This window comes from Coptis chinensis, chromosome 3 (genome assembly GCF_015680905.1).
Source record: "Coptis chinensis isolate HL-2020 chromosome 3, ASM1568090v1, whole genome shotgun sequence".
NCBI lineage: Eukaryota > Viridiplantae > Streptophyta > Magnoliopsida > Ranunculales > Ranunculaceae > Coptis > Coptis chinensis.
Genome location: NC_141458.1, coordinates 19,452,392 through 19,478,975, shown reverse-complemented (window position 1 = coordinate 19,478,975; position 26,584 = coordinate 19,452,392). Strand labels below are relative to the sequence as shown.

At 36.7% G+C, this 26,584-nt stretch overlaps 1 protein-coding gene, 2 long non-coding RNA genes and 1 pseudogene across 3 annotated transcripts; 2 read left to right on the top strand and 2 right to left on the bottom strand.

Annotated features, from left to right (window-relative positions):
- Nucleotides 1-1,665: 1,665 nt before the first annotated feature.
- On the bottom strand, nucleotides 1,666-2,155 carry LOC147508496 (uncharacterized). Its single transcript, XR_015216375.1, has 3 exons — nucleotides 2,120-2,155; nucleotides 1,897-1,971; nucleotides 1,666-1,795 (listed from the first exon to the last, which is right to left on the bottom strand). It is a non-coding gene; the product is annotated as an uncharacterized LOC147508496 (long non-coding RNA).
- A 9,640-nt stretch (nucleotides 2,156-11,795) lies between these two features.
- On the top strand, nucleotides 11,796-13,201 carry LOC147508495 (uncharacterized; annotated as a pseudogene).
- A 17-nt stretch (nucleotides 13,202-13,218) lies between these two features.
- LOC147508494 (uncharacterized) lies at nucleotides 13,219-15,480 on the top strand. The gene is made up of 3 exons (XR_015216374.1): nucleotides 13,219-13,371; nucleotides 14,398-14,482; nucleotides 15,174-15,480. It is a non-coding gene; the product is annotated as an uncharacterized LOC147508494 (long non-coding RNA).
- Nucleotides 15,481-22,361: 6,881 nt separating this feature from the next.
- Nucleotides 22,362-24,276, bottom strand: LOC147508493 (uncharacterized). The gene is made up of 3 exons (XM_086597165.1): nucleotides 23,475-24,276; nucleotides 22,730-23,136; nucleotides 22,362-22,397 (listed from the first exon to the last, which is right to left on the bottom strand). The coding sequence occupies exons 1-3, from the start codon at nucleotides 24,274-24,276 to the stop codon at nucleotides 22,362-22,364; spliced, it is 1,245 nt and encodes a 414-aa protein (XP_086453291.1).
- Between the last annotated feature and the right edge of the window lie 2,308 nt (nucleotides 24,277-26,584).

Here is a 26,584-nt window from a genome sequence, read left to right as displayed (position 1 = left end):
AACGTATAGTTTGTCTCTAACAACTTTACAACAAATTAATTTTGACTAATTTAACTATCTCACAGTCAATTAACTATATCCACTAACTTATTTAGTGCAAATTCTTTAATTGAAATTGATATACTACAAATGACTATATTACTCCATGCCGAAGGCACGGGTTACACCTAGTCAAACAATATAATATAGTTCATGCATTTTTTTGGTTAAAATGCAAATTGAATGCGGAACAAGGAAACGTAATTAAAGATGTTCTACCTCCGAAGAATGAGTCCAATTACGAGTGCCTCTCCGTTTTGTCCATAATCTACCAGCCGGAAGCAAGCAAACATGAAACATGCGTTACAGAAAAGCACGAAGGAAGTCTTTTTGTGATGTGAAACAAGGGAGGATGCGAAACTCACCGGGAAACCATTGTGCTTGTTGTTCCGCAAAATAGAAACCAAATCCACAACTTTAACAACACGAGGAAAAGAGACTACCTTTTCAACATGGAAAATATATCCAAAGTAAGATATACAAGTACATTCAACAAAGTAAGAAAGACGTAATAGATGCAGTCTGAAATGAGAGTGGATCAACCTTTTGTCTCTTGCATGCTTCCTTGGCTGTCATTTTTTGCATGTGGTATTTAGGTTGAGACTCGAGCAATGGTATGCCCCTCAAGTGGGCATGTTCTTCATATAAACTTCGATAAAAGCATCGCCAATGGCCTGTTGCAGTAAAAGATATAGCACATTTTATTATGGCATTTGCTAGTAATGACTAATAAGTAACAATGGAAGATTATGTAGATTAGTCAGTTGTACCTTCGATATAAGAAGAACAAGCATGATAAGAGGAAGTAGTTTCAAGTTATTTGTGATTTCAACCATAATGACACAAAGTAACACGTACTGTCATCCTCATTGAACCCCCAAGAAAAGAAGCAGCACCAAGTAAATCATACCTGTAAGTTTGAACAGTTTTAGCCATATGTAAAATACTTCAGATGAAAGAAGACCGATATATAATATCTGCACTTAACTTTAACATTTCCAAATGATATAAGGGATTATCACCCAGTGAAGTTAAAAATAAACGAAACAAAAAGTAACTTACTAGCTACCACATTATAACCTAAAGATCTGACAGTTTATGTGTGTAAGTAGGATGTTTGACTTTCAGTTATTGTTGATGAAAGGATAAAAACCTAGGTAAAATGTGGCTCAACTAAACCCCAATCAACAGATGGATAAACCAGATACCATCCTAAACCAGCAGACCAAACCAGATATACCCTGCAGTGGATATAGATTCGCCCATATTTTGGTTGCAAATTGATCATAGCATACAATATAAATGTTGAGACGCAAGCACAACGATAACGTCATGCTGGCCTGAATGGGACAAAGATCTCAGTTCCATAAAAGAAATTGAACATGTTAATGAGTGCATATCTCAATTGAGTGCACAATGATATTTATATGTCCCTTTCACCTTTAATTATATAGCCTTCTCTATCCTATCGTAAAAATAACCAACAAATTTAGTTTTGAATTAATGATTCAATAACTCTATTGCTATTCACACTAACATACTTCCAGAGTGTAAGAAACTAATATATCAATCCCATTCTAACAATTCTAAAGAATGACGACTCATGTTCCCTCTTCAATGTTGAGGTCTTGTAAAAGTTAACCACGAACATGCCAACAAGGTGTCCATACGTTGACCCTATCATTATTCCGGGAACAAACTGACCAGCTGGAACAGCTGTACCAAATGTTACTACTACCAAAGTATAAAACGTAACCTGGAAACAAGCTATCAGTCAACAAAATCAATCAACTCATGCACAGGAAATATGCCTCATATCAAGTAATTAGACTGACAGAAGGGTAAACAGATGCATACCAAAAATGTTAGTAGGCTTTGGGCACTGTACTCGTGAAATGTTTTTGCACTAAATAGATTACGTATCACATCATTCTACAACAATGACATATATTCCCTCAGAAATATAGTATGAGAGAGGCAAACAGCCAAAGGCCATTAACGAAAAAATGGCATGCAAATCGTAGTCTATAACTCTCTATAAAGAATATATGAATGAACGTTGTTAGAAACTTATGAAGACCTGAGTATTGAAAAAGATAGTCGCCAGATCATTGTACTCCCCATCCTTTCTATACTCAATAATCAAGGGAACATGGGTGCCTTTATGGGCGAAATTCCATGTTCTTGTGAAGGAAATCTCTAGCTGATTTTCATTTTGTAGAATAACCCTGTAGTTAATCCCCTTTACTCTGCATGACCAAAATAATGTCAATCACTTATCTTGCAAATTTGCCTCATTCTGTAGAAGACACACAAAATCTAAAAGCGTATAAAGCAAGTTATAATTGTAAATGAAACCATAATTACTGTTTGAAGGGAAGTTTATGAGTGCCAACCCTATCTCTCCATTTTTCCTCCAATATATAGCTGAGTTTGGACGAGATTCAGCAACATGATTGAGAAGATAGAAATGGAGGAATGTATAACAAGGATAAACTGTAAAGATTAGACAAACTACCTGCTTAAAGGCATTGCTAAGTTGCTGCTCAAGATCGTGCAACTTCCTTTTCTTCTCTAAAAACTCCTTGTCCTCCTTAACCAATGTTCTGGGACATTAGTACTGTTTATCTCAATTTCAGTAAACATGGAATTTCCACTTGCAGGAACAGTATCTTCACTTTTGGTTGCTTTGAAAAAGTCTGATGTAAAGACTAGAGAATCCATACGACTCCTAGCTCTTGGCAGCAGGGGTGGCTGCACATAGTGTTGGAATCTCTAAGAGTATTTCTAAATACTAGTTTCGGTGTCCTATCTCTAGTTGGTTTCTTCTTACTTATTTGTTAAGGATGAGTATTTATCTCTTTAGAGTTTGATATTGACTTAGAGTTTGAGGATGAGTCTTTATCTCTTTAGAGTTTGAAACCAACTTAGAGTGGAAGTGTGAGTCCTTATCCTATCTGGAACCGACCACCTTACCTCTATAAATACAGGACCTTGCGTCCATATAGAGCATCCCCAGAAAACAGCAACTCACACCTTCAGAGAAACAAAACTCTTCTAACTGTCAGCCACCAGAGAGAGTTATACTATCGTTCTAGAGGGTAGTTTGTTCTATTGCAAAGTCAAACTACTGTTAACCATTGAATCCTGTGAGGAAGACGCCACGGTTGCCTTTCTGCACCATTGGAAGGGGCGAAATCTTTCCTTAAGATCAAGATGTCTACACCAGTTGACACCACGCCGATCAAAGAAACCAATTCTGGAGTCATGGAAGTTACTTCGACTATGAGAGATGATGCACCTCTATTGAATGCTCGCAACTTACCCAATGTGTCAAAGATTGAATCCTTCAACGGTTCACACTTCAAGCGATGGAGAGAAAGAGTATTCATAGCCCTAGATGTACTCAACTTACAAAGTATCTCACTGATACAGCACCCGTGGGTAGTTCTAATGATTTGGAAAGAAATCAACCTGCTTGGCTTAATGGGAATAAGGTATGTCGTCATGCTATTTTGAGTACCTTGTCCAATGAAATTTTTGATATTTATTGTTCAAATAAGAATGCACATGATATATGGGAGAGTTTGAACAAAAAAATACATAATAGAGGATGTTGGTACTCAGAAATATGCTATTGGGACTTTTCTAAAGTTCCAGATGAGAGAGATAGAGATGTAACGTCTCAAATCCATGATTATTATGTGCTGATTAATGATTTGAAAACTGAGGGTATTAATTTACCCAAAACCTTTGTTGCTGGATGTTTGATTGAGAAACTCCCCGAGTCTTGGAAACACTATAAAAATAGTATGAAGCATAAGCGCAAGCAGATGACTCTTGAGGATGTGATCATTCACATTCACATAGAGGAAAAGAACAAGACTCGGGATGATGGATTGTCTAAGGAATTCCATTCTAAAGCCAATATCAATGAAGGTAATCCCAGCAAATCTAACTAAACCTCTAAAAGCGTAAAGTACAACAAAAATAAGAATTTCAAGGTCAAAGGCACTTCTTTTAAAAAGGAGTGGTAATGCGGCAATGGAAATTGTTATGTTTGTGGGTAAACTTGGACATAGGGCTTTTTCAAAGTGCACAAGAAAGACACTGATGATCCTCCCAATGCTAATATAGTTGAGGGAGATGATATTATTGATGTTGTGGTGTCACAAGTGTTCATGGCCACTGGGAAGAAGAACTGGGTACTAGATTCTAGTGCCACCCACCACGTCTATGGTGATGTTGAAGCCTTCTCAGACTACATACTAGTGAAAGATGAAAAGGTCTATATGGGTGACTCAAGGTCTGTTCCTGTTGAGGGAACAGGCAAGATTCTTTTGAAGTTAACTTCAAGGAAAACCCTTTCACTTAGTAATGTACTGCATGTTCCTGAGATTCGACAGAATCTGATTTCTCGTGGTCCCATCTTGGGAAAAAGGGCCAAGGTGACATTTAAGAGTGACAAGTTCGTTCTGACGAAGAATGAGGGTTTTGTTGGGAAAGGTTATTGTAATAACAGTGGTCTTTTCATGTTGAATGTACTTGACAACATTATTATTAATAAGAATGAATCTGCTTCTGCTTACTTGCTTGACTCTTTTAATATATGGCATGGTATACTAGGACATGTGAATGTTCAGTATATGAAAAGGATGAAAGCATGTGGTTTATTGTCTGATATTTATGATTTTTCTAATGATAAATGTGAGATATGTGTTGAGACTAAAGCCACAAAGAAACCATGCATAACTGTTTCTAGAGATAAAACTGGATTACTAACCCTTATTCATACGGATTTGGGTGAATTTAGAAGTACCATGTCTAGAGGGAGGAAGTTTTAATATATTACATTCATAGATGACTTCTCTAGGTACACCATGGTATATTTACTTAGAAACAAGCATGAGGTAGGTGAGATGTTTCTCAAGTACAAAGCTAAAGTTGAGAACCAGTTTAACAGTAAGATTAAAAGACTTCTGTCTGACAGGGGTGGAGAATATGAGTCTAACCCCTTCCAGGACTTTTGTGACAAGAATGACATTATTCATGAGACTACTCCACCATACTCTCCTGAGTCTAATGGAGTAGCCAAACGGAAAAACATAACACTAAAAGAGATGATGAATGTTATGCTTGTAAGTTATGGAGCTTCACCGAACTTGTGGGGGGAAGCAATCCTATCTGCTTGCCATATACATAATAGGATACCCAACAAGAAAACAGGTAATAAGACACCATATGAATTATGGAAAGGTCATGTACCTAACCTGAAATACTTCAAAATGTGGGGGTGTCTTGCAAAGATTCTAGTGAACGAACCTAAAAAGAGAAAATTGGGACCTAGAACTGTTGATTGTATGTTCATTGGTTATGCTCATAATAGTGGTGCATATAGATTTTTAGTAGTAAAATTTGATAATAACCTTGTCGATGGTAACACTATTATAGAGAGTAAAAATACTGATTTCTTTGAGAATTTGTTTCCTTTGAAAATTGGCATTGAGAGGTTGGTTGCTCCTAGTGAACAACAATCAACATATCTTGAAATTTCTGAACAAGAAATTCGGAAGAGTAAAAGAGACAGAAAATCCACCAATTTTGGTGATGACTTTTACACATTTCTTCTTAATGATGATCCTGTGACGTATAATGAGGCAATCAGTTCTCGAGATGCACCTTTCTAGAAAGATGCTATAAATTCAGAACTAGATTCAATTATATCTAATCACACATGGGAGATAGTTGATCTACCTCCTAGGGCAAAACCTATACGTTACAAGTGGATCTTCAAATAGAAACTGAAGCTAGATAGTTCCATTGATAAATATAAGGCTAGACTAGTAGTCAAGGGGTTCTCCCAGAAAAAAGGCCTTGACTATTTTGATACTTATGCTCCTATAACTAGGATTTCTTCTATAAGAGTTCTAATGGCTCTAGCTGCTATTCATAATTTATTTATTCATCAAATGGATGTAAAAACTGCATTTTTGAATGGTGATCTTGATGAAGAAATATATATGATGCAGCCAGAGGGTACTATAGTACTAGGGAATGAGCAAAAGGTATGAAAGTTAGTTAAGTCTTTATATGGGTTGAAACAAGCGCCAAAACAATGGTATGAAAAGTTTGACAGTGTCATGATGTCCAATAGATATCAAATAAATGATGCTGATAAATGAATTTACTTTAAATCTTTTGAAGTGAATACATATGTGATTATCTGTCTATATGTGGATGATATGTTAATCATGAGTCCTAGCCTTGATGTTGTGAGAAACACCAAGATGTTCTTATCCTCCCAATTTGAAATGAAGGATTTGGGAGAAGCTGATGTGATTCTTGGAATCAAAATCATCAGAAACAGTGATGGCTATACGCTTTCACAAGAGCATTATGTTGAGAAATTTTTGAAGACGTTTAACTTTTATGATAGTAAGCCTGTGTCGACACCTTATGAGGCAACTAGTGAACTTCATAAAAATGCTCAACATAGTGTCTTTCAGTCTAGATATGCCCAAATTATTGGTAGTCTCATGTACTTGATGAATTACACTAGACCTGACATTGCTTATGCAGTTAGCAGGTTGAGCAGATACACTCATTGTCCTAGCAAAGAACATTGGATTGCGTTAGAGAGACTAGCCGAGTACTTGAGAGGAACAATGAATTATGGCATACGGTTTAGACAAACTCCACCTGTGATAGAAGGTTATTGTGATGCAAACTGGATATCTGATTCTCATGATATCAAGTCCACTAGTGGTTATATTTTCACCCTAGGTGGAGTTGCAGTCGCTTGGAAATCTTTTAAGCAGACCTTGATAGCTCGTTCAACCATGGAGTCCGAGCTTATTGCTTTAGATAAAGCAAGTGTTTAGGCTGAGTGGCTTAGAAACCTCTTGGCAGATCTTCCTATTGGTACAAAACCGCCTCCAGCTGTACCTATGCATTGTGACTGTCAGGCCGCAATAGCAAAGGTAAATAGCAAATTATATAATGGGAAAAGCAGGCATATCCGTCTGAGACTACAATCTATAAAGCAGCTGCTAGAATCTGGAGTTGTGGCTCCAGATTATGTGAGGTCAGAGTTAAATTTGGCCGATCCTCTGACAAAACCGCTTAACAGGAGACAAGTGGTTGGAACATCAAGGGGGATGGGACTTTTGCCTTAAATAGAGGGCAACACTGACGGCAACCCCACCTATGTGATTGGAGATCTCATGAAGTAGGTTCAAAGGGAAAAACAAGTTACCTCATCACTCTAGTATGCTATTTTCTTTCTTTGAGACGTCCCACCCTATGACGAGATAGCATTTTTGTATACTTTGTATAACTTGAATTGCAATGAGAAAGGATGAGTTATTTTACTCTTATTGGAATCCATAGTCCATTTTATAATGAGATAGTATATTTTAACTGCAATGTACACTTGATGGATATCCACCTACATGAATGTAGAACTGGGTCGGTTCTTATGAGTATTCGGGAAAGTACTCTAGAGTATTCATGGAACACAGGCAACGCAGGGGCCAAAAAGCGCAACACCGCAGAACTGGCATATAATGAAAGAGCAGTGTAGGTGCATGTGATCTATTTTACTACAAGGGAATGTTGGTTCAAAGATTTTTTAATCCACCACTTTCACGTATTATAAGACATGTTATCCTATGACTGGTTCAAGCCCGTAAAGCACTAGTATCTTATGCATTGTTTTTTCGCTTCTCTCTGGCACTTCGTTAACCCATTTCTTTTGTAATATCCTATTCCATAATAGTGGGGGACTATTAGTATTTTGAAATAGTGGGGGATTGTTGGAATCTCTAAGAGTATTTCTTAATACTAGTTTCGGTGTCCTATCTCTAGTTGGTTTATTCTTACTTATCTGTTGAGGATGAGTCTTTATCTCTTTAGAGTTTGAAACCAACTTAGAGTGGAAGTGTGAGTCCTTATCCTATCTAGAACCGACCACCTTACCTCTATAAATACAGGACCTTACGTCTATATAGAGCATCCCCAGAAAATAGCAACTCACACCTTCAGAGAAACAGAACTCGACCCCATCCTATTCTTCTTCTCTTCTTACTGTCAGCCGCCAGAGAGAGTTATACTGCTGTTCTAGAGGGTAGTTTGTTCTAGTGCAAAGTCAAACTGCTGTTAACCATTGAATCCTGTGAGGAAGATGCCACTGTTGCCTTTCTGCACCATTGGAAGGGGTGAAATCTTTCCTTAAGGACAACCTAATCTGCACCTTGGTTATTACCTGTTATTATGTCCTTGTCTCTTTATTGTTTTCTTTATCAGCATAAAACACATAGCAACAGTCTACCTTGTTTAGTTTTCCTTCAACCAATCTTACTTGTTCAAACTTCAAAGTAAATGACATGAACATTTCAATATAATAAAAATGAAAAGAATTGAAGCTAGATGGTTAGTCAGCTGCTATTCGAGCTAAAATTTATGGATTAGATCAGTTCATTGACGGCCTCACCATAGTCTTGGATAAATCAACCAAGGAAAACAGATTACTATAAGAAAGTCTTTAAGAATCGAAAGTAACCCGACATCGCCAATTCTTGAACAACTAACTAACATAAAAGAAACAGAACCAAAATTCATGAAAGGAAACAACATTTGGTACCTTTCCCATGTATGGATCAACAATATCAAAACGTTTGCATAAAAGGGGTGACGATCTCCACTGATATTCGTCCCGCTTAGGATACATCTTGCTCCGTATCTATTCCTCAACTTTAGAAACTTTTTCTTCCTGCACACAATAATTTTTGATAAAAAGTGAATGAAGATCCAAAGTCTGGACTTGCAAATCTTTGTAAAATGTACACCTATAGCAAAATACCTACCTCTAGACCACCAGAAGTGAATTGCAGACTTGCAGATGCTAACATCTCCGCCAACTCCTGGTTAGGAAATAATACATTTGATGAATCCTGCTTTCCTTTCTCAATTGCCTCACCATTAGCGACCTCAAAGTCCAAATCTCACGTGCACGAGCAGATTCTGACATTTTACTATTTCTTCCAGACTTGGTAGAGCGAAATCCTCCATGGTACTTCTCCTTAAGAAACTACTCAAACCTTTCTTGCTTTGCAGGATTAGCTTTGAAAGGTTTTACACATTCTGGAGTATCATTCTATACATACACCATGGGGAAAATTAGAAAGTGTTAAATCCCAAATTCAACTTTCCAGAAGAATGAACCCACAGAGAACAAATCTAAAAAATATGGTGATTGCATCCGAGCAGACAGTGGAACCTGCCCATAAAGTTACTACTTTAAAGTAAATTTCAAAGGAAAAACATACAGAAGAGATGCACCACTCACAAGTGATGAAGTGACTGGCCTGCAGAAAATTCCCATCTCCACATCACGGACTGGTTATAATTTTCTGGATTCCAAGAAGAACCTCTAGAAAACTTAAACCTCTCAAGCTACGAACAATTCTCACCTTCAAGAAATTCAGTGTTCGTTAGAAGAAAAAAAATGGATAAGTGTCAAAGTAACACAGCTATAGGCAATAACTTACCAAACACTTGAATTGCAGACACTATCTTATTCAACTCGGAAACTAAATATGCATATTCTTGTGCTTCAAGGGATAGGTGAGGCTGCTCTCACTTTATAACCTGCAAAAACCAATTAGTTCCACCTTTTCCCTCCTCCTTTATCTGGGCTTGGGACCAGCAATGCAAATATCTAGTTTGCTTTGGCAGAGCTAAAAAAGGGTTAGATTAGTACAATGAATCCCGCCACCTAAAAAAGTAAACACACAACCACACAATTGCAAGTACCACATATAGCACAACAAAAATATCTATAAAACAAGCTCATCCAACATATAACACAACCAAAATATCCATAAAATAAAAGAACACATCGGAAGTCTCCATAACAAAACAACGTATCCAGAAAGCAAAGTAACACGTCCAAAATCCTGACTTGACTAATACAAAATAAAATACTTCCAAGTCCAAGATGAAAATGACACTATGTGTCTACTAAAAGAGGAGAAATGGCATTTAACAATGAGGGGGGAAACTGTAGAAATTCCTTAGGCCAAATAACATTTCCCTGCCCAACTTGACCAAGGGTACAAAAGTGATTATAGGGCTCAGGCAATTCACAAGAACCTACAGTAATCGCCTCAATGTAAACCAAGAATTTTCCATCCCCCAAAGTTCTATCTCCAATGTTAAATGTTGGATCAACTTGTTTCGCCCTCCAAGATGCAACCTTTCTCAAGGGCCAAAAGGCTCTCACATTGACTTCACCATTCATGTAATCCGGTCCCTACAAAACTAGATAAAAAATAAAATAAAATAACATTAGTTAAAAGTTCAAATACGCAAACCATTAAATTTTACTATTACTTTGAGAATAAAATAAAGTCATACATATTCGTACCTGAGAGAATATATCATGTGATCCATAAGAAGAGGATCCAACAGGGGAATTACATGTGGGTGGCATCTGGCGGACAAGATTCTGCACCGTTTCATTAATCTGATTTACTTTTTCATCAAATGAGTCCTTCAGCTCATCAATTTTCTTATCAAAGTGATCTTTTAACTCCTCGGTGACCTTAATTTGTTTCTAGTATCTCTTCCTATAAGGAGCCAAATGCTTAAATGAAGACTTAGAGACACCAGAACCCATGACCCGCATGCGCCCTCTTGAGTCTTTACCAACAACCTATGTACTTGGAGGTTTTAATTCAAGGAATAAAAAAAAATTGAGCAAAGTATGAATTCATAACTCTATCACAACATCATTGTCGCATGCTTCAAAGTTGGAGTTAGATGTCGTGTTAGAGTTCAAAGGGGAATGTTGAGAAATCTTATCCTATTCAATGGAAAACATAAAAACATTCTAAAATCATATAGATAACACAAATGTATCACTGACTAAGCATACACTTTTAAATAATATATATATAAGTGATGCATTGACTAAGCATCCAAGAAAAGAGCTTATAAAATAAAGACTTACTGCCAAACTCTATCGTTGGGGTGTACCAATTTTTTAAGTGTGTGCATTTTTACATACATATCACCCTAATCAACTTCTTCCACCGACACACCTTGTTCCTTTGCAATTTTATGGCGATAAATGTGTGCTAGTGTCCTCCCCCCACAGTTTGGTTCAATTTGTATTGCACGGTTCTGAATATTTCTCACACTTAATGCCTACATAACATACACAAATTAAGTTACAGTTTTCTTTGCATCTTATAAGCTAGTAAGGACAGGGCATATTGTATAGTATATCGTAAAAATGTCTAAGATATACATTACTATAGAATGACACATATACCACGGTCAATAAGAACGTTTATACCACGGTTCTTCCAAAAACCGTGGGAAATACTTATATACCACGGTGGAAATTTCTTTGGTCATTGGTTTACTAGTATATGCCACAGTTACATGAAAACCGTGGGATAAGTTGGGCCATATACCATGGTTAGTTTTTTTTCCAGCATGAGAGTACTCCACATCCCCACTACCTTAAACATAAACAGTGGTATATAAATTTTCCACTTTCTACTGTGGTTTATGACTTTATGCCAAATAGTCAAATATCCGGAAAAAAAAATACACAGTACGAAACTCATTCAAATTGGATTCCCGCTATTCTCTCAGTCTCTCCCCACAACTTTTACAGTTCTACGACTCTTAGGATTCCCGCAACAGTGAGAAAACCCACCGTCACTACAGACGTCCGTGGTCTTCCCCTCTCTCGTTCAAATTGTGTTACCTCAAATTGCAAAGAAGAGAGAGAGAGAGAGAGAGAGATGGGTGAAGGGAGAGAAGGGGATTGGGAGTGTGGAAGCTGCACAAACAGAAACTACGCGTTCAGATCTTTTGCAACCGTTGTAAGCAACCTCGAATTCTAGTCGACAACAAAACCCCTGCTGATTCGAAATGGCTACCTCGCATTGGTGATTGGATCTGCTCAGGTGACACATCATTCATCCTTACCTTAATATATAATCGAATGAGATGCTATGTCTAGTTCATGTTGTTGTTGTTTTACTTATCAATTTTTGGGAACTTGTAAACAATTGGGTTGAGTGGTGTGTGTGTTTTTTGTGGTTTGGGTGTGCGTATTTCGGGCCGGATGTGATGTTTGTTGAGTTTGTTTTTGCTAATGGGATCAATAGGTTGCAGTAACAACAATTATCGTCAAGAGAAAAGTGCAAAAGTGCGGTCAACCCAAGGAGGTAGCAAAGAATGCCCGCAATTGCAATGCCCGGAGCTTCTCTTCAATCTTATGCACATTATTTTGCCGGGCACAAGGAGCACCAATGGGAGGATTAAGGATGAATATGGGAATGGCACCTAATTCTCTTTTTTCAAAAATCACTTCCATTGAATTCTACTTGGTCGCTTGGAGGTGCCGATCGATATGGACTTCAAACCGGTGCTACCTGGCCGTTAGGTGGTGGAAGCAAGATGGTTCGGGATTTTCTCATATAAACAATACTAATTAAACTGCGATTCCTAGCGGATGGCGAACTGGCGATTGGATATGCAATTGTGGTTTCCACAACTATTCCTCTCGTGGAGAGGTAATATTTTCCACATAAATGTATTAGAATTCTAAACAACACTTGTTCATCTTATTCCAAGTTGTACCAAATTCCACAATGCATGCTCTCTTCAGATTTATATTTTCTTATACCATCTTGTTATTTTGGCCAGTGTAAAAAATGCAATGCTTCTTTACCGTCAAGTACAACCTCTTCCATGGTGAACACAACCGTCCACAGAATGTTTCCAAGTAAGTGCAATACATCCCATTCTTTTTTTGTCTCTTCGCTTTTTTTTAATGATATTTCTAGTTTTATATCACAAAACTGTTGTGTAGATACCTGAATGAAACCACTATACTTCCAATATACAATTCTCTCATGGAATTTATTTATATTGTTTTTTCCTGTTGTAAAGGTCATGGGACAAAGCGATTGGCATCAGAGGAATTTTGTGGTGAATGGGAAAATAAGAGGTTGAATGCAGGAGATATAAACAATCATTTTCTGGTATGTAGTGTACAAGATAATCATTTACCAATGCACGTTAAACTATATATTGTGGAATTAGACTGTTTCTCTTACATACTTTATTTCTGGAAGTATAGACAAATCAAGAGCCTTCATACTAGGGCTATGAGCATATTGGGCGTCCCGGCAATGATCAAACATCTGGACCTTACCCATACCGCAATGGAAGCTCCATAACACCTTGGAACTCACAAGGTCAAGTGCAGTTACCACAGCTCACACCGGTGCCTACACTTCTTGGAAAAGGGTAATCTTGGTTTTACGTTTCTTTGTTTTTGGCTTTTCACTCATTTTTTACCAATCAACACAGTAAAAGAAACAAACATCTAGGAATCTCTTTTTTCACTTTTTATTTTCTGCGACCAATTTATTGGACGTGCTATCCAAAGAGTAATTATAAAGATTTTAACTCGATCAATACTTTAACTTTTAAGTTTGTGGGAGCCCCGTAAAGTTTTGCTCATCTATCTTCTTTGCTTTTATATCTAATTGCATTAAGTTTATTCAAATTCAATGGCTGTAGTAAAAGGTGGTGACATCATTAGTAGAATGGATATGACTCGTGAGTCTGTGAGGCTCTCTGGGAGCAATCATGAACTTCAATCGCCCAAATAAGCCATCTAGAAGGCTACTATATGTACTGGTTTATGTTTTAGGGATAAATGCTATATTTTCGGATGGTTCTCTTTCATCGGAAAGGTGGGCTTAGGTTATTTGAAATTGTTGTTAGTTTGTCACTTGCTTATATGAGAACTTCGCACCTTTTAGTACTGTAAAGGAGTCGCTAGCTCACCTGCTCTAAACTCCGCCAATGAAACTTTTTGGCTTTATGTTAACTTGGATTACCAATTATCAGCACCACAGTTCCACAAACAACACCATAATTAAGGAGAAGAAAATCAATCAAATGTGAAGAAATAAGTACACGCGAGTCCTAAGAAGTTAGCTGTAGAGGATCTAAATGTTGTCAATAATCAATAGTCTTACCACATTACTGATAGCTAAATCTCTTGCTTGATTATTACATGTCTTGGCGAACCGGCTAAAAAATAATCGTTCAATCATTTGAATTACCTAGGCTCCAGTGTTGCAGTGCATAAAACAATTTCCATTATGCAGCCTTCCCAATTTGTTAAAGTTTTACACAATTGTATTGTTTGTAGACTCATATAGAAGAAGTGTGATAGGTATTTTACGTTTAATTTCTAAATCATGTGCGGGGCATGTATATTTCAAAATTTTGATTTTGTGATGCATCTTTTCTCTGTGTGAGAGCAAAGCAATGGCGTGATGGAGATTGGATGTGCACAAACTGCAGCAACCACAACTATGCATTGATCACGGTCGCAGTGCAATAGGTATGTGTCCGTTCTTCTCTATTTGTCCTCTGGGTCTCTACAACTAAGTTACTCTGTCATCTCTCCATGACTCCATGATTATCTGAGGTTTTGTCAAGGGAAAATGTATGCCTCTAGCAAAGTTGAATGTTACGTGTTGTTCTCTCAAACTCATAGACGAATCTCTACTAACTTATATATGATATGTAAGGCTGTGTTTGGTAAGCTAAGGACAAAACTTATGGTCCTTTGTCGCTCTGTGTTTCTGAAAAAAGGAAAACCCCCTGCTTCTAAGTTTTCTTAAAATGCTCCAATAAGCGTACACAAATTTCATGCCACGTGGTGAAAATATATACTTCTCCATCCTGATATACTCACCATGAATATAGCGGATGAAGTTATGGTTGCGTAAAAATACTGCTGACTGAAAAAAATACATTGAGATTTTCCGAAGAAATCTTTACTTTTCCAATCAAAGTCAAGCTAAACTTCTGGTTCAGTATCAACCTCTAGATTTACCATCAATATCATATCATGTTCGTGATTTTGCATGACTGAGCCATAGTTTTGTATGTTTTACGCTTTCTAAGTATGTGTTTTTTTTGAAATATTTATTCCTAAATCTTTTTGGTTCCTTCCCAGTTCCCTTTAGATTACAATTACAATTTAGAATTAGGTAGTTGCTGATTGTTTAATGCATTCCACTCTGCAGGTGTAAGACTGAGAAAGATGCGGTCAATCAATCTGTTAGTGTTGTGCTTTGACTCATCCAGATAACAAATTTAGAACTGAAGGAGACATACACGCAAGATGAACTTGACGGTGTTCGACTCGATATTATTTAGTTCATCCAGGAAAATGGGGTGTTTCAGTCGGAAGCGAATGAGGATGAGTTTTAGCTATGTTCGGACCCCTCCAGTTTAATTTATGAGTCTTACCTTTTTAATTTATGAAAAGGAATTTGAAGTTTGTTTTCTTAGTGCACTCAAAAAATTAATGGAAGTTTTTTATTATTATTATTATATTTTTTTGCAATGTTTGATAGTTTATTGTACATTTTGGAATTTGTTGGGAAGATGGAAATGTTGTATGTAGGCAGGCTGTGTAAATTTTGTTATGCAGGTTTGGTTTTTAAGTGGAAGACTATTACTAGCATTATTATTAAAAATATATATATATACCACGGTTTGGCATAAACCGTAGTGTTTAGTATAACTATATACCACGGTATTATAACACATACACTAATATAAACCAAGGTTTCAATAGCTTATATGCCACGGTTTTGTTGACAATCGTGGTATATAATGGGCATACAAACCACGGTTCTTTGAAAAACCGTGGTATCCGTTAAACATATATACCACAGTTTTGCTATTATTATATACCACACCACCTATTGTCACGGTTGTATAACAGTGGTAAATATATTTATACCACACTTAAAAACAGTGGTATAAGTGTCATTCTGTATAGTTCCTTAAATTCATTTGAATGACAATGATTCACAAAAGCTTTCCAATCCTCCAAAGGGACTTCGTCTGGTGCCTTCATTTTCACAATTTCTGGATCCTTACCAGCAACATATTTCTTTTTCAGTTCACCCTTGTGGCTCCTCCAAGCGGCCATGACTTTATCCCGAACATACTTACAGTCCACCCCCTTGTCTTCATCACCATTAACAAATACAAAAGTGTTGTTCAAGCTTTTAATGATGTTGTTATAGTGAGTTCCCTTACTAACTTTCATCATAGTTGGCCAATCCTTATAGAAGCATGGGATCCCACGGTCCGCAAGGCGAGCAGCTTCACTAGATAGCCTACTGACACCTTCTTCAGGAAAATCAGGTTGGTTATAGATATTAAGCCAAAGTTCAATTCTCTGCCCCTATTCCAAATGATCAGATATAGGTAGAGTAAGACATCTAGTGCTATCTGAGCGGGGTCGTGAAGTAGCAGACCCACCTGATAATGCAAAAATTGATGATGTTATACAAGGATGAAATGGAAATAATTAACTTAATCAGATAATCATGAATTATGAACTAATTAGCAGTGTTAGTGTTGGGGGAGTCCTCTAGTTGAGCTTAATATGGGGATGTTCTATTAGCCATGGTACAAAGCGACAACTAAACTCTGCAAATTAAGCAAGAGCTTGCATATACAGTTAACAAAAAATGAATTCATAAATATATCAATACAATAAGGATCAATGTACAAATAACAAAAAATAAATTCAGAAATTAGTCAAAACGTGAAACACTAATTTAAAAACATGAACCACTAATTTAAATATGAATTCAAAACAAGCAGCAAAACATGTTTAAATATGTAATTCTCGGAACAAAAGACTTTATATAATAAAATAACATGTCATTTCTTTCTAGGTCTTTTTACTCGGTTGATAACCTCAATAGCAGAAACCATATTCTCTTCATTAAAGATCAACTCATCCTCCATACATTCTGGAATGATGGGCCTCGCGAACGATTCATCCACAGATATATTTTCTGACACTACTCTGGTTGAGTCGAGATCAGAGTAAACCCTTCTTGGAACCTCAATAACCACATGCCAATCAAGATTCACTGGGTCTTTAGAGTAAAAGACCTAGGATACATGCTCAGTAAGAATCAATGGCTTGTCATTCATTTGGGATGAACCAAGCATATTGGATAGATTGACCAACAACAGTTTTAACTCGTTATTCACCTTCACACCGTTTGGGAGCTTAACCCAATTGCACTTGAATAACACTGGTTTGTAATAAGTATTTTGGTACTCCAATTGACCAATTTTCTTAAGAACGCCGTAGTATTCAGTAGATGCTTCTATAGGATTTTTATCCATAACACTAGAGCCAAAGGTAGTTGGGCACTTGGTACAAACTCCACTGTTTTGGTTTCTTCTAGTCAACTCATAATCTTTGGTGACAAATAAAAAACCATTGACTGCATACTTCTCATATGTTATGGAAAAACATGCTGGTCCCCTTGCTATTTATATAAGCTCGTCATCTTTCAGGTTTTGAACATCAAGTTATCTCCTTAACCATGGCATGAACTCCTCTTTTTCAGGTACTTTGAACTGGCCAGACTTTCTTCCTGTGTTTCTCTTGCAGACCTCGAGGAAGTTATTGTACTCTCTGTTCAATATCATTAATAAAAGCACAATAAATAATATAAAAATATCTATTTGGTAACTGAAAAATACATACACGTAAACTACAATAGATTTACTTCTCCCACATTTCATACTTTGGATGACTTTTCAATATCCACTTACGTGCTTGCTCCCACTCAACACCCTCTAAAAGATAACGTTTACATGGACCAAGAGGACCTACTTCGTCAACTTCATTGAGCAAACCATGAGGCATTGTTACTTCAAAACCCTTGGTGCACTCTTCTAGCTTTTGAAGGAGGCCACCCTCTCCTTCGTATCCTCCACAGTATATCATTGTCTCCTCCTTCAAGTATCGCTCAGCAATGCAACCTTCTAGACATGCTTTATTCGTAACATAATCCTTGTACTGCTTCATTAACCTTTAAATAACAAAACTTAAATAGAAAGTATGAGAAATAAAACCAAATAATCATGTGAAAAGTTTTTTACCTAAGTATACCTTTCAAAGACATACATCCACCGATAGAACATTAGTCCTAACACGCGGGCCTCATAGGCTAAATGAATGGGAAGATGCATCATTATGACAAAAAGCGCCGGAAGACACATCTTCTCAAGCTCACATAAGGTTCTAGCCATACCCATCTCAAGTATAACCAAAGAATCAACATCAATTCTCCTCAAGCATAAAGCACGAAAAAAAGTACAAAAACTCAATATAACAGCCCGGGCCTCGTTCCGATCTTTATATAGGTGTTGGATCAATACAAGAAGCAAATGTTGCATTAGAATGTGATAGTTATGAGACTTCATCCCTTTGAGTTCCATGGATCCCTCCTTGACAATAATCCTCCAATTGCTACTAAAACCAACAAGTACGCCACTACACCATAACATCTTTTTTGTGACAGGGGCTTTTCTCAATTTGTGACACCAAAAAGGCGTCAGAAAATTTGTGACGTCGAAGTGCGTCAGTAATGTTGTTTGGCGTCACAATAAGTCAAAAAATTAGTTTTACTTTATTTACGAAAGTTATTGAAAATATAGTGACGGCAATGAGGTATCACTTCAATAAGGATCAGAGTCACGTGTTTGGCATATGCCACAGATGAGGCGTCAACTTCTTTCCAATCTTTGCGATTTCTTCTCGACCTCAACTCTTTTTCTTCTCAACATGGCAGAGAGAAACCTCTTGTCCACTTTTCTCAATCTATTCGAATTCCACTCTCTTTTTTGTTCATCTTCCCCAAATTTCAATGAAAGTGAATTGAAGGAGGTAGGTTGTTCATCTTAAACAAAGGTACCATCTTTCCGATCTTTTAAGTTCAATTTCAATAAAAATTAGTTATTTTTTTTTTTCGCGATTTTGGTTTTTGGGTTTGCAATTCTTGATTTCGTTTTCTAGGGTTTATAATTTTCTTGCTGAATGAGTTTGTTTATAATAGTTGGTTTCCAAGTTAGACTTACTGCACTACCATTGTTGAAAGTTAGACTTGTCATTTTTTTGCACTACTATAGCTGCAGAGAGAAGGGGAGGGCCTTCCAACGTCAACCATTTAAGTAATTAGCTTAAAGTCTAGCCAAGGAGAAATTAGCTTGGGAGAAAAGGACGATACCAATGATGTCATGTCATTCCAATCTCCACTGTACAAACATTTAATTAATGGTGGGGGCGGCTAAAAGGAATGAAACTCCTGGAAATATGATGGGAAAAGGACGAACAGAAAAATACTTCTCAAAGAATTGGTACTCATACATGCATAGTACAAAATATCCCCATATATCGCGATATTTGGGGATATCTATCCAGATTTCAGAGAAAGATATATAAATATCACGATATGTTCAAAGATATATATGACTATAAATGTCGGTAATATTTCGACGATAATTGTGATATTTGGCGATATTTTGTGTATATAACAGTTTTATTTAATATTTACCATTATATTTCAAATAAATATAAATAATGTATCATGATATATCAAGAAATATCCACAATATCCACGATATTTTGGATATTTGCATGTGAAACAATGTCAAATATCCCCAAAGAAGGGGATATATCCACGATACATATCCAGAAATTGAATATCGATAAGTATCCATATCCTAATATTTTGTACTATGCATGCATGCACCTTTTTGGGTTCTCTCGAACAAGCAACGACTTCAGAAGTAGGGACGCCACCTCTTCCCTGAACATGCCACAATTTATCTTGAAGAGGATGCTTACCATTTTTCTCGAAGTGGGGGATTCTCAGTAGGAAGGAATCTTAATTGAGTCACAAAAGAGAGAAGTGGGGACGCATGGACATTCATTTTCCTAGCTATTTCCTACAGAGCAACCATCAACAAGATAAGTATCTTTTAATGTATGATTTTGATTATTTTGTTTTCATGTTTACGTCAATTACTTGTTTTAAGTTCTGATTTCCACCAGGTAGCTAGTAAAGGGTAAGTTGGTATGGAACACCACACACTGTAATTATATTGATTCAACAATGAATTTCTAAGACAACATGGATTAGTATCTTCTTTCCCTCCATTTTTGGATTTAGTACATTCATCTTCATTTTATACCAAGCTAGATAAGTTGTCTGATCTCAATATATTGGGTTATGCTTATTTGTTCAATGCAAATTGAACCGCATGCATGTGTTAACGTTTGCTAGCGGACAGAGTAGTCAACGCAAACTCGCAGCTGTTTATAAGTCCACCACTTATAATTTGTCTCTCCTGCATATATCACTTGATATTTTGATTTTTGTGTTTTATTTTTTGAGGCAATTGAGTAACCTTTCAATTTATTTACAAAAGAGATTTTACTATTCTCGATTTTTTTATTGTTGCTAGGTTAACACAAGCCCATTCGACGAAAAAAAAGGCATAAGCACTCAGGATCAACAAATTGGTGAGTATTCTAACCGTTTGGTGTATCGTTGCTTACTAAACTACTTCCGAAAGGCCAAGGAATGCTCACTACGCTCTACCAAATGCCTAGTCAAGTAGTAGAATTGGATAGGGCTTATTATACTTTATAATAACTTTTTGTTTAATCTGATCTTGTACCGACTTGCACTCGTACAAGATGGATCCATACCAACTTGCTGATACTGTGGTGGTGTGTTCATAGTGTGGTGGTGCTGCTGGCATGTGGTGTGATTGTGTGCTGGCAAGTGTTGGTAGTGTGGTGTATGTGAGAGTGTGTGCAGGTGGTAGTTTGTGAGTGTGGTGATGTGCGGTGTGGTGTTGTTGCTGCTGGATGGAGTGTGTGTTACTGCTGCCTGCTCTAGCACGGTTTGGTCTTTGTTGGATGGAGTCGTGCGTCGCTCTTTGGGTGTTGTTGTTTTTGCGCCCTCGCGGCTACCATGGAACTGCTAAACATGTTGACTTTATAACCTGTAATATGAGTTTTAATTTAATCTTCTTGTAGGGGCGTGGCAGTTGTTAATCCATAAATTTGTTGTTAATTTAATTTTGTTTTTCATTAGAATTAGGACTGGAGATTCACGTGGACTTGCGTTTGTTCAGTACAAGTATAGCGAAGACTCTCAGAAAGCGGTTGAAAGGCTTGATGGTAATCCTCTTATTATCATTAAATAGCTACTGTTGCTTAAAGTTTAGATTTTTTGTTACAAGTATCATATTGTGTACTGTGCCTTAGTTAGGGCAAAGTAGGTTTAGACTTACAAAGTCTTACAAGTTTTTTAAACTCTCGGATGGAAGCTGTTTTGCATTCTTTCACGTTATTCTTTTGTCTGATTCAGTTACAAGATTATGCTAAATATATGGGTTATGTTGCTCGAGTGGTTCTTGTACCATCTTTACTAGATGCTTACCATGATTTTGTTTTTCCTCAGGTACGTGCTGTCATTGCCAAATTCTATAAACAATCCTTTTCTCCTGACATTAGAAGAATGCTTTAATTTTGAAATATTTAGATTTGAAGACTAATATTTTTGTTCATCTTCGTTTTGTAGCCTGCATTTGATATCCATTCAGATCTCAAAAATCAGGTATATTCTTATGTTGGCTTCATACTAAGTCTGTTTTCTATTTTTCTGTACTAGCCCTTATTGATCATTTCATTACTATTCATATTCATTGTTCTTTCTTCTCTCTTGACCCAGATTACCCGTCTTACAAATCCAGGGCTTTAGGATGCAAATAAGGTAAAACGGTTGGTCTCTGCCCACTAATGCGAAAAAGCTTGATATTTTGATGCAGTCTTCAACCGTAAAGGAGAGAAGCTTTGATCTGTAAAGCTTCTTCTGCAATTCAAGTTTGTTACAAGGCAGTATGTATATAGTCAATTCTTCAATGTTAGAATCTGCAGTGAGCCTACATTAAGCTTGGCTGAGAGAAGTTCAAAGGAAGGCTATGAAGACAAACTATGGTGGGCTAGTCTTTCTTGTCGTTTTATAAATCGTTGTCCACTGGTTCTTTGTAAATGTTAGAACTGGTTCTTTGTAAGTGTAGGCGTGTTAATACAATTGTTGAATGAAATTTACTATGTGGGACTACGTATGTAGCAAGGTTACAATTATATTGTTTGTTGAGAATACAATGTTATATATATTAAATATTTTTAATACAAGATTTATTCTTTTATTTGTGTGACGTGGTAATCAGATGTGGATGGAAACAATTGTATAGTAGTGATTATAGCATTTGCAAGTAGTTTCTAAATATATGGCAGCAGGTGCATTATTATGTTTTTTTAAAAAGCAAAACGAAAATATGATTAGTGACGCCATAATGCCGTCACAAATTCATAATGCCCTCACAAAATTACTGACGCCAAAATGCTGTCACAAATTCAAAATACCTTCACAAAATTACTGACGCCAAAATGCCGTCACAAATTCAAAATACCGTCACAAAATTACTGACGCCAAAATGCCGTCACAAATTACTGACGCCAATATGCCGTCATAAATTTTTGTGATGCAAATTGAGACGCCTAAATTGTGATGCCTATTTGGCGTCACAAATATTATTTATGACGCCAAATAGGCGTCACAAAAAAGATGTTTTGGTGTAGTGGTGCGCGCATGTTTCTTAAGGTGGTAAAAAATAAAGACTTCTCGACAGGTGTAAGACAGAACACTCCACGCTTTTTACGATTATTGTCTGTCACCCAATACTTCTTCTTTATCCCCAAAAGTTTCAAGTCTTTGCGTGCATTGAGATCATCTTTGGTTTTTTTCATATCCAACATCAAAGCAATAAGAATTTCACATACATTCTTCTCAGTGTGCATCATATCAATATTATGAGGAACGGGGAGTTCTTCCCAATATGGAAGAAGTTTAGAAAATATTGACTGCTTTAGAAAACTAGAATCACTGTCCACATCTTCCCCATCGATATCTTCCTCATCCTCGGAGTCACCACCTCCCCGTTTCCTTTTCTTGTACTTTCCCCATTTCACTTTGAGATTTTGAGTTAACTTTTTAACCTTCTCCCCAGACAAACGCAGGTGTTGTGACTTGAGCTCTTCTTCCTTGTTGAAAGTAGATTCTCTCACATCAAGTCTATTTGGATCTAATTGCGGCAAAAATTGTCTATGACCAAGGTAAACATTTTTTCTCCCATGAACAAGTCTCACAGTAAATGTATTTAGACCACAAGGGGGACAAGATATCTCTCCTTAGTCCTGCATCCAGAGATGTTCCCAAAAGCTGGGAAGTTGTGAATTGTCCATAACAGAACTGCACGCATATTGAACACATCACCCCTATTAGCATCTTTGACTAGCACTCCTTTATCCCACAAGGATTGCAATTCATGGACCAACGGCTGTAAATAAATATCTATATCATTCTGAGGTTGTCGTCGTCCCTCAATGAGCAGTGCTAGCATAGTGAATTATGGTTTCATACATAGCCAGGGAGGGAGCTTATATGTGACACACATCACTGGCCAAGAACTATATGATGTGCTTTGCATTCCAAAAGGGTTGAACCCATCAGTGGCAAGGCCCAATCGAACATTACGTGGCTCGGAAGAAAAGCTTGGGTATGTCCTATCAATGTGTGTCCAAGATGATGAGTCAACTGGGTGACCCAACTCACCATCCCCCAATCTATTTGTGGAATGCCAACACATAGCTTTGGCTACCCAACCGACACCGTACATTCTCTTCAACCTATCCCCAATTGGAAAGTACCATAACTGCTTTGCAGGTAGTCTTACACGGTTTTTTCTCTCCTCAATTGTTGCAATTTTATATCTCGACACCTTACAAGTAGGACATTCTTGCAACAATTCATTTTTCTTCCCCCAATATAAAATACAATCATTTGGGCATGCATCGATCTTCTCATAAGTTAGCCCCAACTCCATAACTAATTTTTCAGATTGATACGTGTCTTTCGGAACTTTATTATCCGTCAGTAACACTGCCTTAACTAACTGAAGCAACTCGGTAAAACTTATGTCAGACCACCCACGTGTAACTTTGATTCTAAACAACTTTATGACAAACCTTAAGACAGTGAAATTCTTGCAACCAGGGTACAAAGCATTCATGGCCTCTTCAAAGTTCTTATCTGACAATACCGATTCAACATCATCAAAGCCCGGTGCCTCTTCATTATCAACTTCGAGACCTCCAAGAAATGAATCTAACTCTTCACCACCAAATTCTTCAACCACGATAGTAAATGCATCATTTATATTCATCTCATGCAGATTAAAGTTCCCATGGGACTCCACATTCAGATCATGTCTTTCTTCACCATGAAATATCTAGTTTAAATATGTTGGGTCGAATCGGTTTTTATAGATGTGATGCCTCATAAGTTCGTAGGTTTTTGCTTTCCCTCCATTTTTACACACACGACAAGGACATGACATTAAAAGCTTGTTATGGTAGTTTTTTCCAACAAAGTCCATAAAATAGTTTACCCCATTTATAAAGTGGGTGTCATGACCCAACTACTTCTATCAGTTGGAGAAAAACCCTCCATGACGTATCTACAAATAAACAAGAATCACACAAGTTCAAAATTTCAAACTATATACAAGATAAATAGCATGATCCATTCATGAATACACCTATCCCAAACCCTCATCTCAAGCAAAAATGTCTAACCAAATTAACAAAATCTCTAAAAATGAATTATTTTTACCGGACTAGCAAAAATCGCATAAATATGTATTTAAAACCTAAGCAATTTGTAATGAAAAAAAAATATTTGTAATAGATAAAGCAAAAGAGACAGCAACCAAACAAATATCAATGTAAATCCATTTTTGAAATAAATAAATGTGTGCAATATGCTCAAACTAAGAAAACTAAAACTTGGCCATCTAGGGAGGTCACATTGATTAGAAAAAAAAATATATTAAGAGAGCATATCCAAATGAGCTAAATTGAAAATTAAATAAACCCATTTCACATAGTTGTTTTATTCACTCATACAACCAATAACAAAATACATTTAATAGTTTGACAATTCACCTCCGTAGTAAGTAAAACGCTACAAGAGAACCCTATAAGCACTGAGGCGTACTTTCTTGAGTTGAAAATAATGCGAACAATTAAATATGTTTCTATCTATATGTTTCAAACTAACAAAGAATCAGTAATTTAATAGTTATATATTAATACTATATATAGTTAGAAAAAAAATTGCTCTCTAATAAAACATCCATGTAACAAACAGTCAAGGCAAACACTCAAAAGCAGTAACATGATCAAAACTTAACAAACTTCAACCTTATTTTCATCAAAAACTAACAGTACCATCTTCAATTATCAGTAAACCATCAATCATACAAGTTAAAATAAACAAACAAATCAAGCACTCAAATCTCAAACCGAACTAAACCAGTGAGAATAGCAACATCCACATATAAATAAATCAAACAAATGAAACTCAATTAACTAACAGTGAAAAAACAAAAGCCCAACTTAAAAAAATACTAACTTTAATCTAACGTACGTCAAATATCAAACTACAACTTCAATCAGTTTGTTGGTACGTACAACGTCAAACAACACATGCAACATATTGCACTTAATTCCAAATTGAAAATCATATGTGAGTTGATATGGAAAAGAGGAGTTTTGATTACCGATAGTTTGAAGATGAAGTTGAAGGCAATGAAGACCAAGAGTTTGATTTTGTGTATAATCGGACGTCCTTTAAGTTGCCAAGAATAACAACAAAAAAAACACCCTTTACTCAATTTCCATCCAAAACAAAATTAAGGCAAAACGAATAGCATTGTCAGCAGACCTCCTTTTCACCTCTTGCACCACCTTGGAATTGAACTCAGAGGTCTCTGCCAAGAGATCATCAACCCTCTTTACAGAATGTAGACGCTTCTCTTTGAGATCCCTCTCATAACCTGCCATAGTTTCATTAGCATGAGTAATGACCTGGCCTTGTGTCCTTAACTAGGCATTCCAATGGTTAAGCTCACCCTGGAGTTAGTCATTCTTTGCTTGAAGTGTGGTGTATTGGGAGCGCAGCTCCAAGAACTTTACTTTACAAGAGGCAACATCTGCAACTCCTTTTTGGGCCTTATCTAGAGAGTTTCGGAGGTTGGCAATCATCTCTCTCATGTTCCTGAAACCAGAATCTTACTTCTTCTCTTTTGCCAAAAGCTGGTTAACTTGGGTTTGCAGTTCCTCAGCTCTTTTCTCAGCAATTTCTTTCGCCTAGTTCAAATTTCACCAAGAGCCATGTCATCACGCACAGATCGGGGTTTAATAAAGATTGGTTCTTTCATGGCCAAGAAATTATTCACTAACTGAAAAAGAATATAGAACGTGTAAGCAACATAATGAGATAAGCAGGACATTGTACAGAGAAAGAAGTCTTACCTTGGCAAGATAAACAATAAATCTATGGAATGACAGATCCAGACTACCAGCCATACTGCTTTAACTCTATCAACAGGAAGTCGCACAACTTCCAGAACTCCAAGCATGATGTCAACATCATTAACTGAGTGTTTATTGGTAACAGGAAGCTCATCA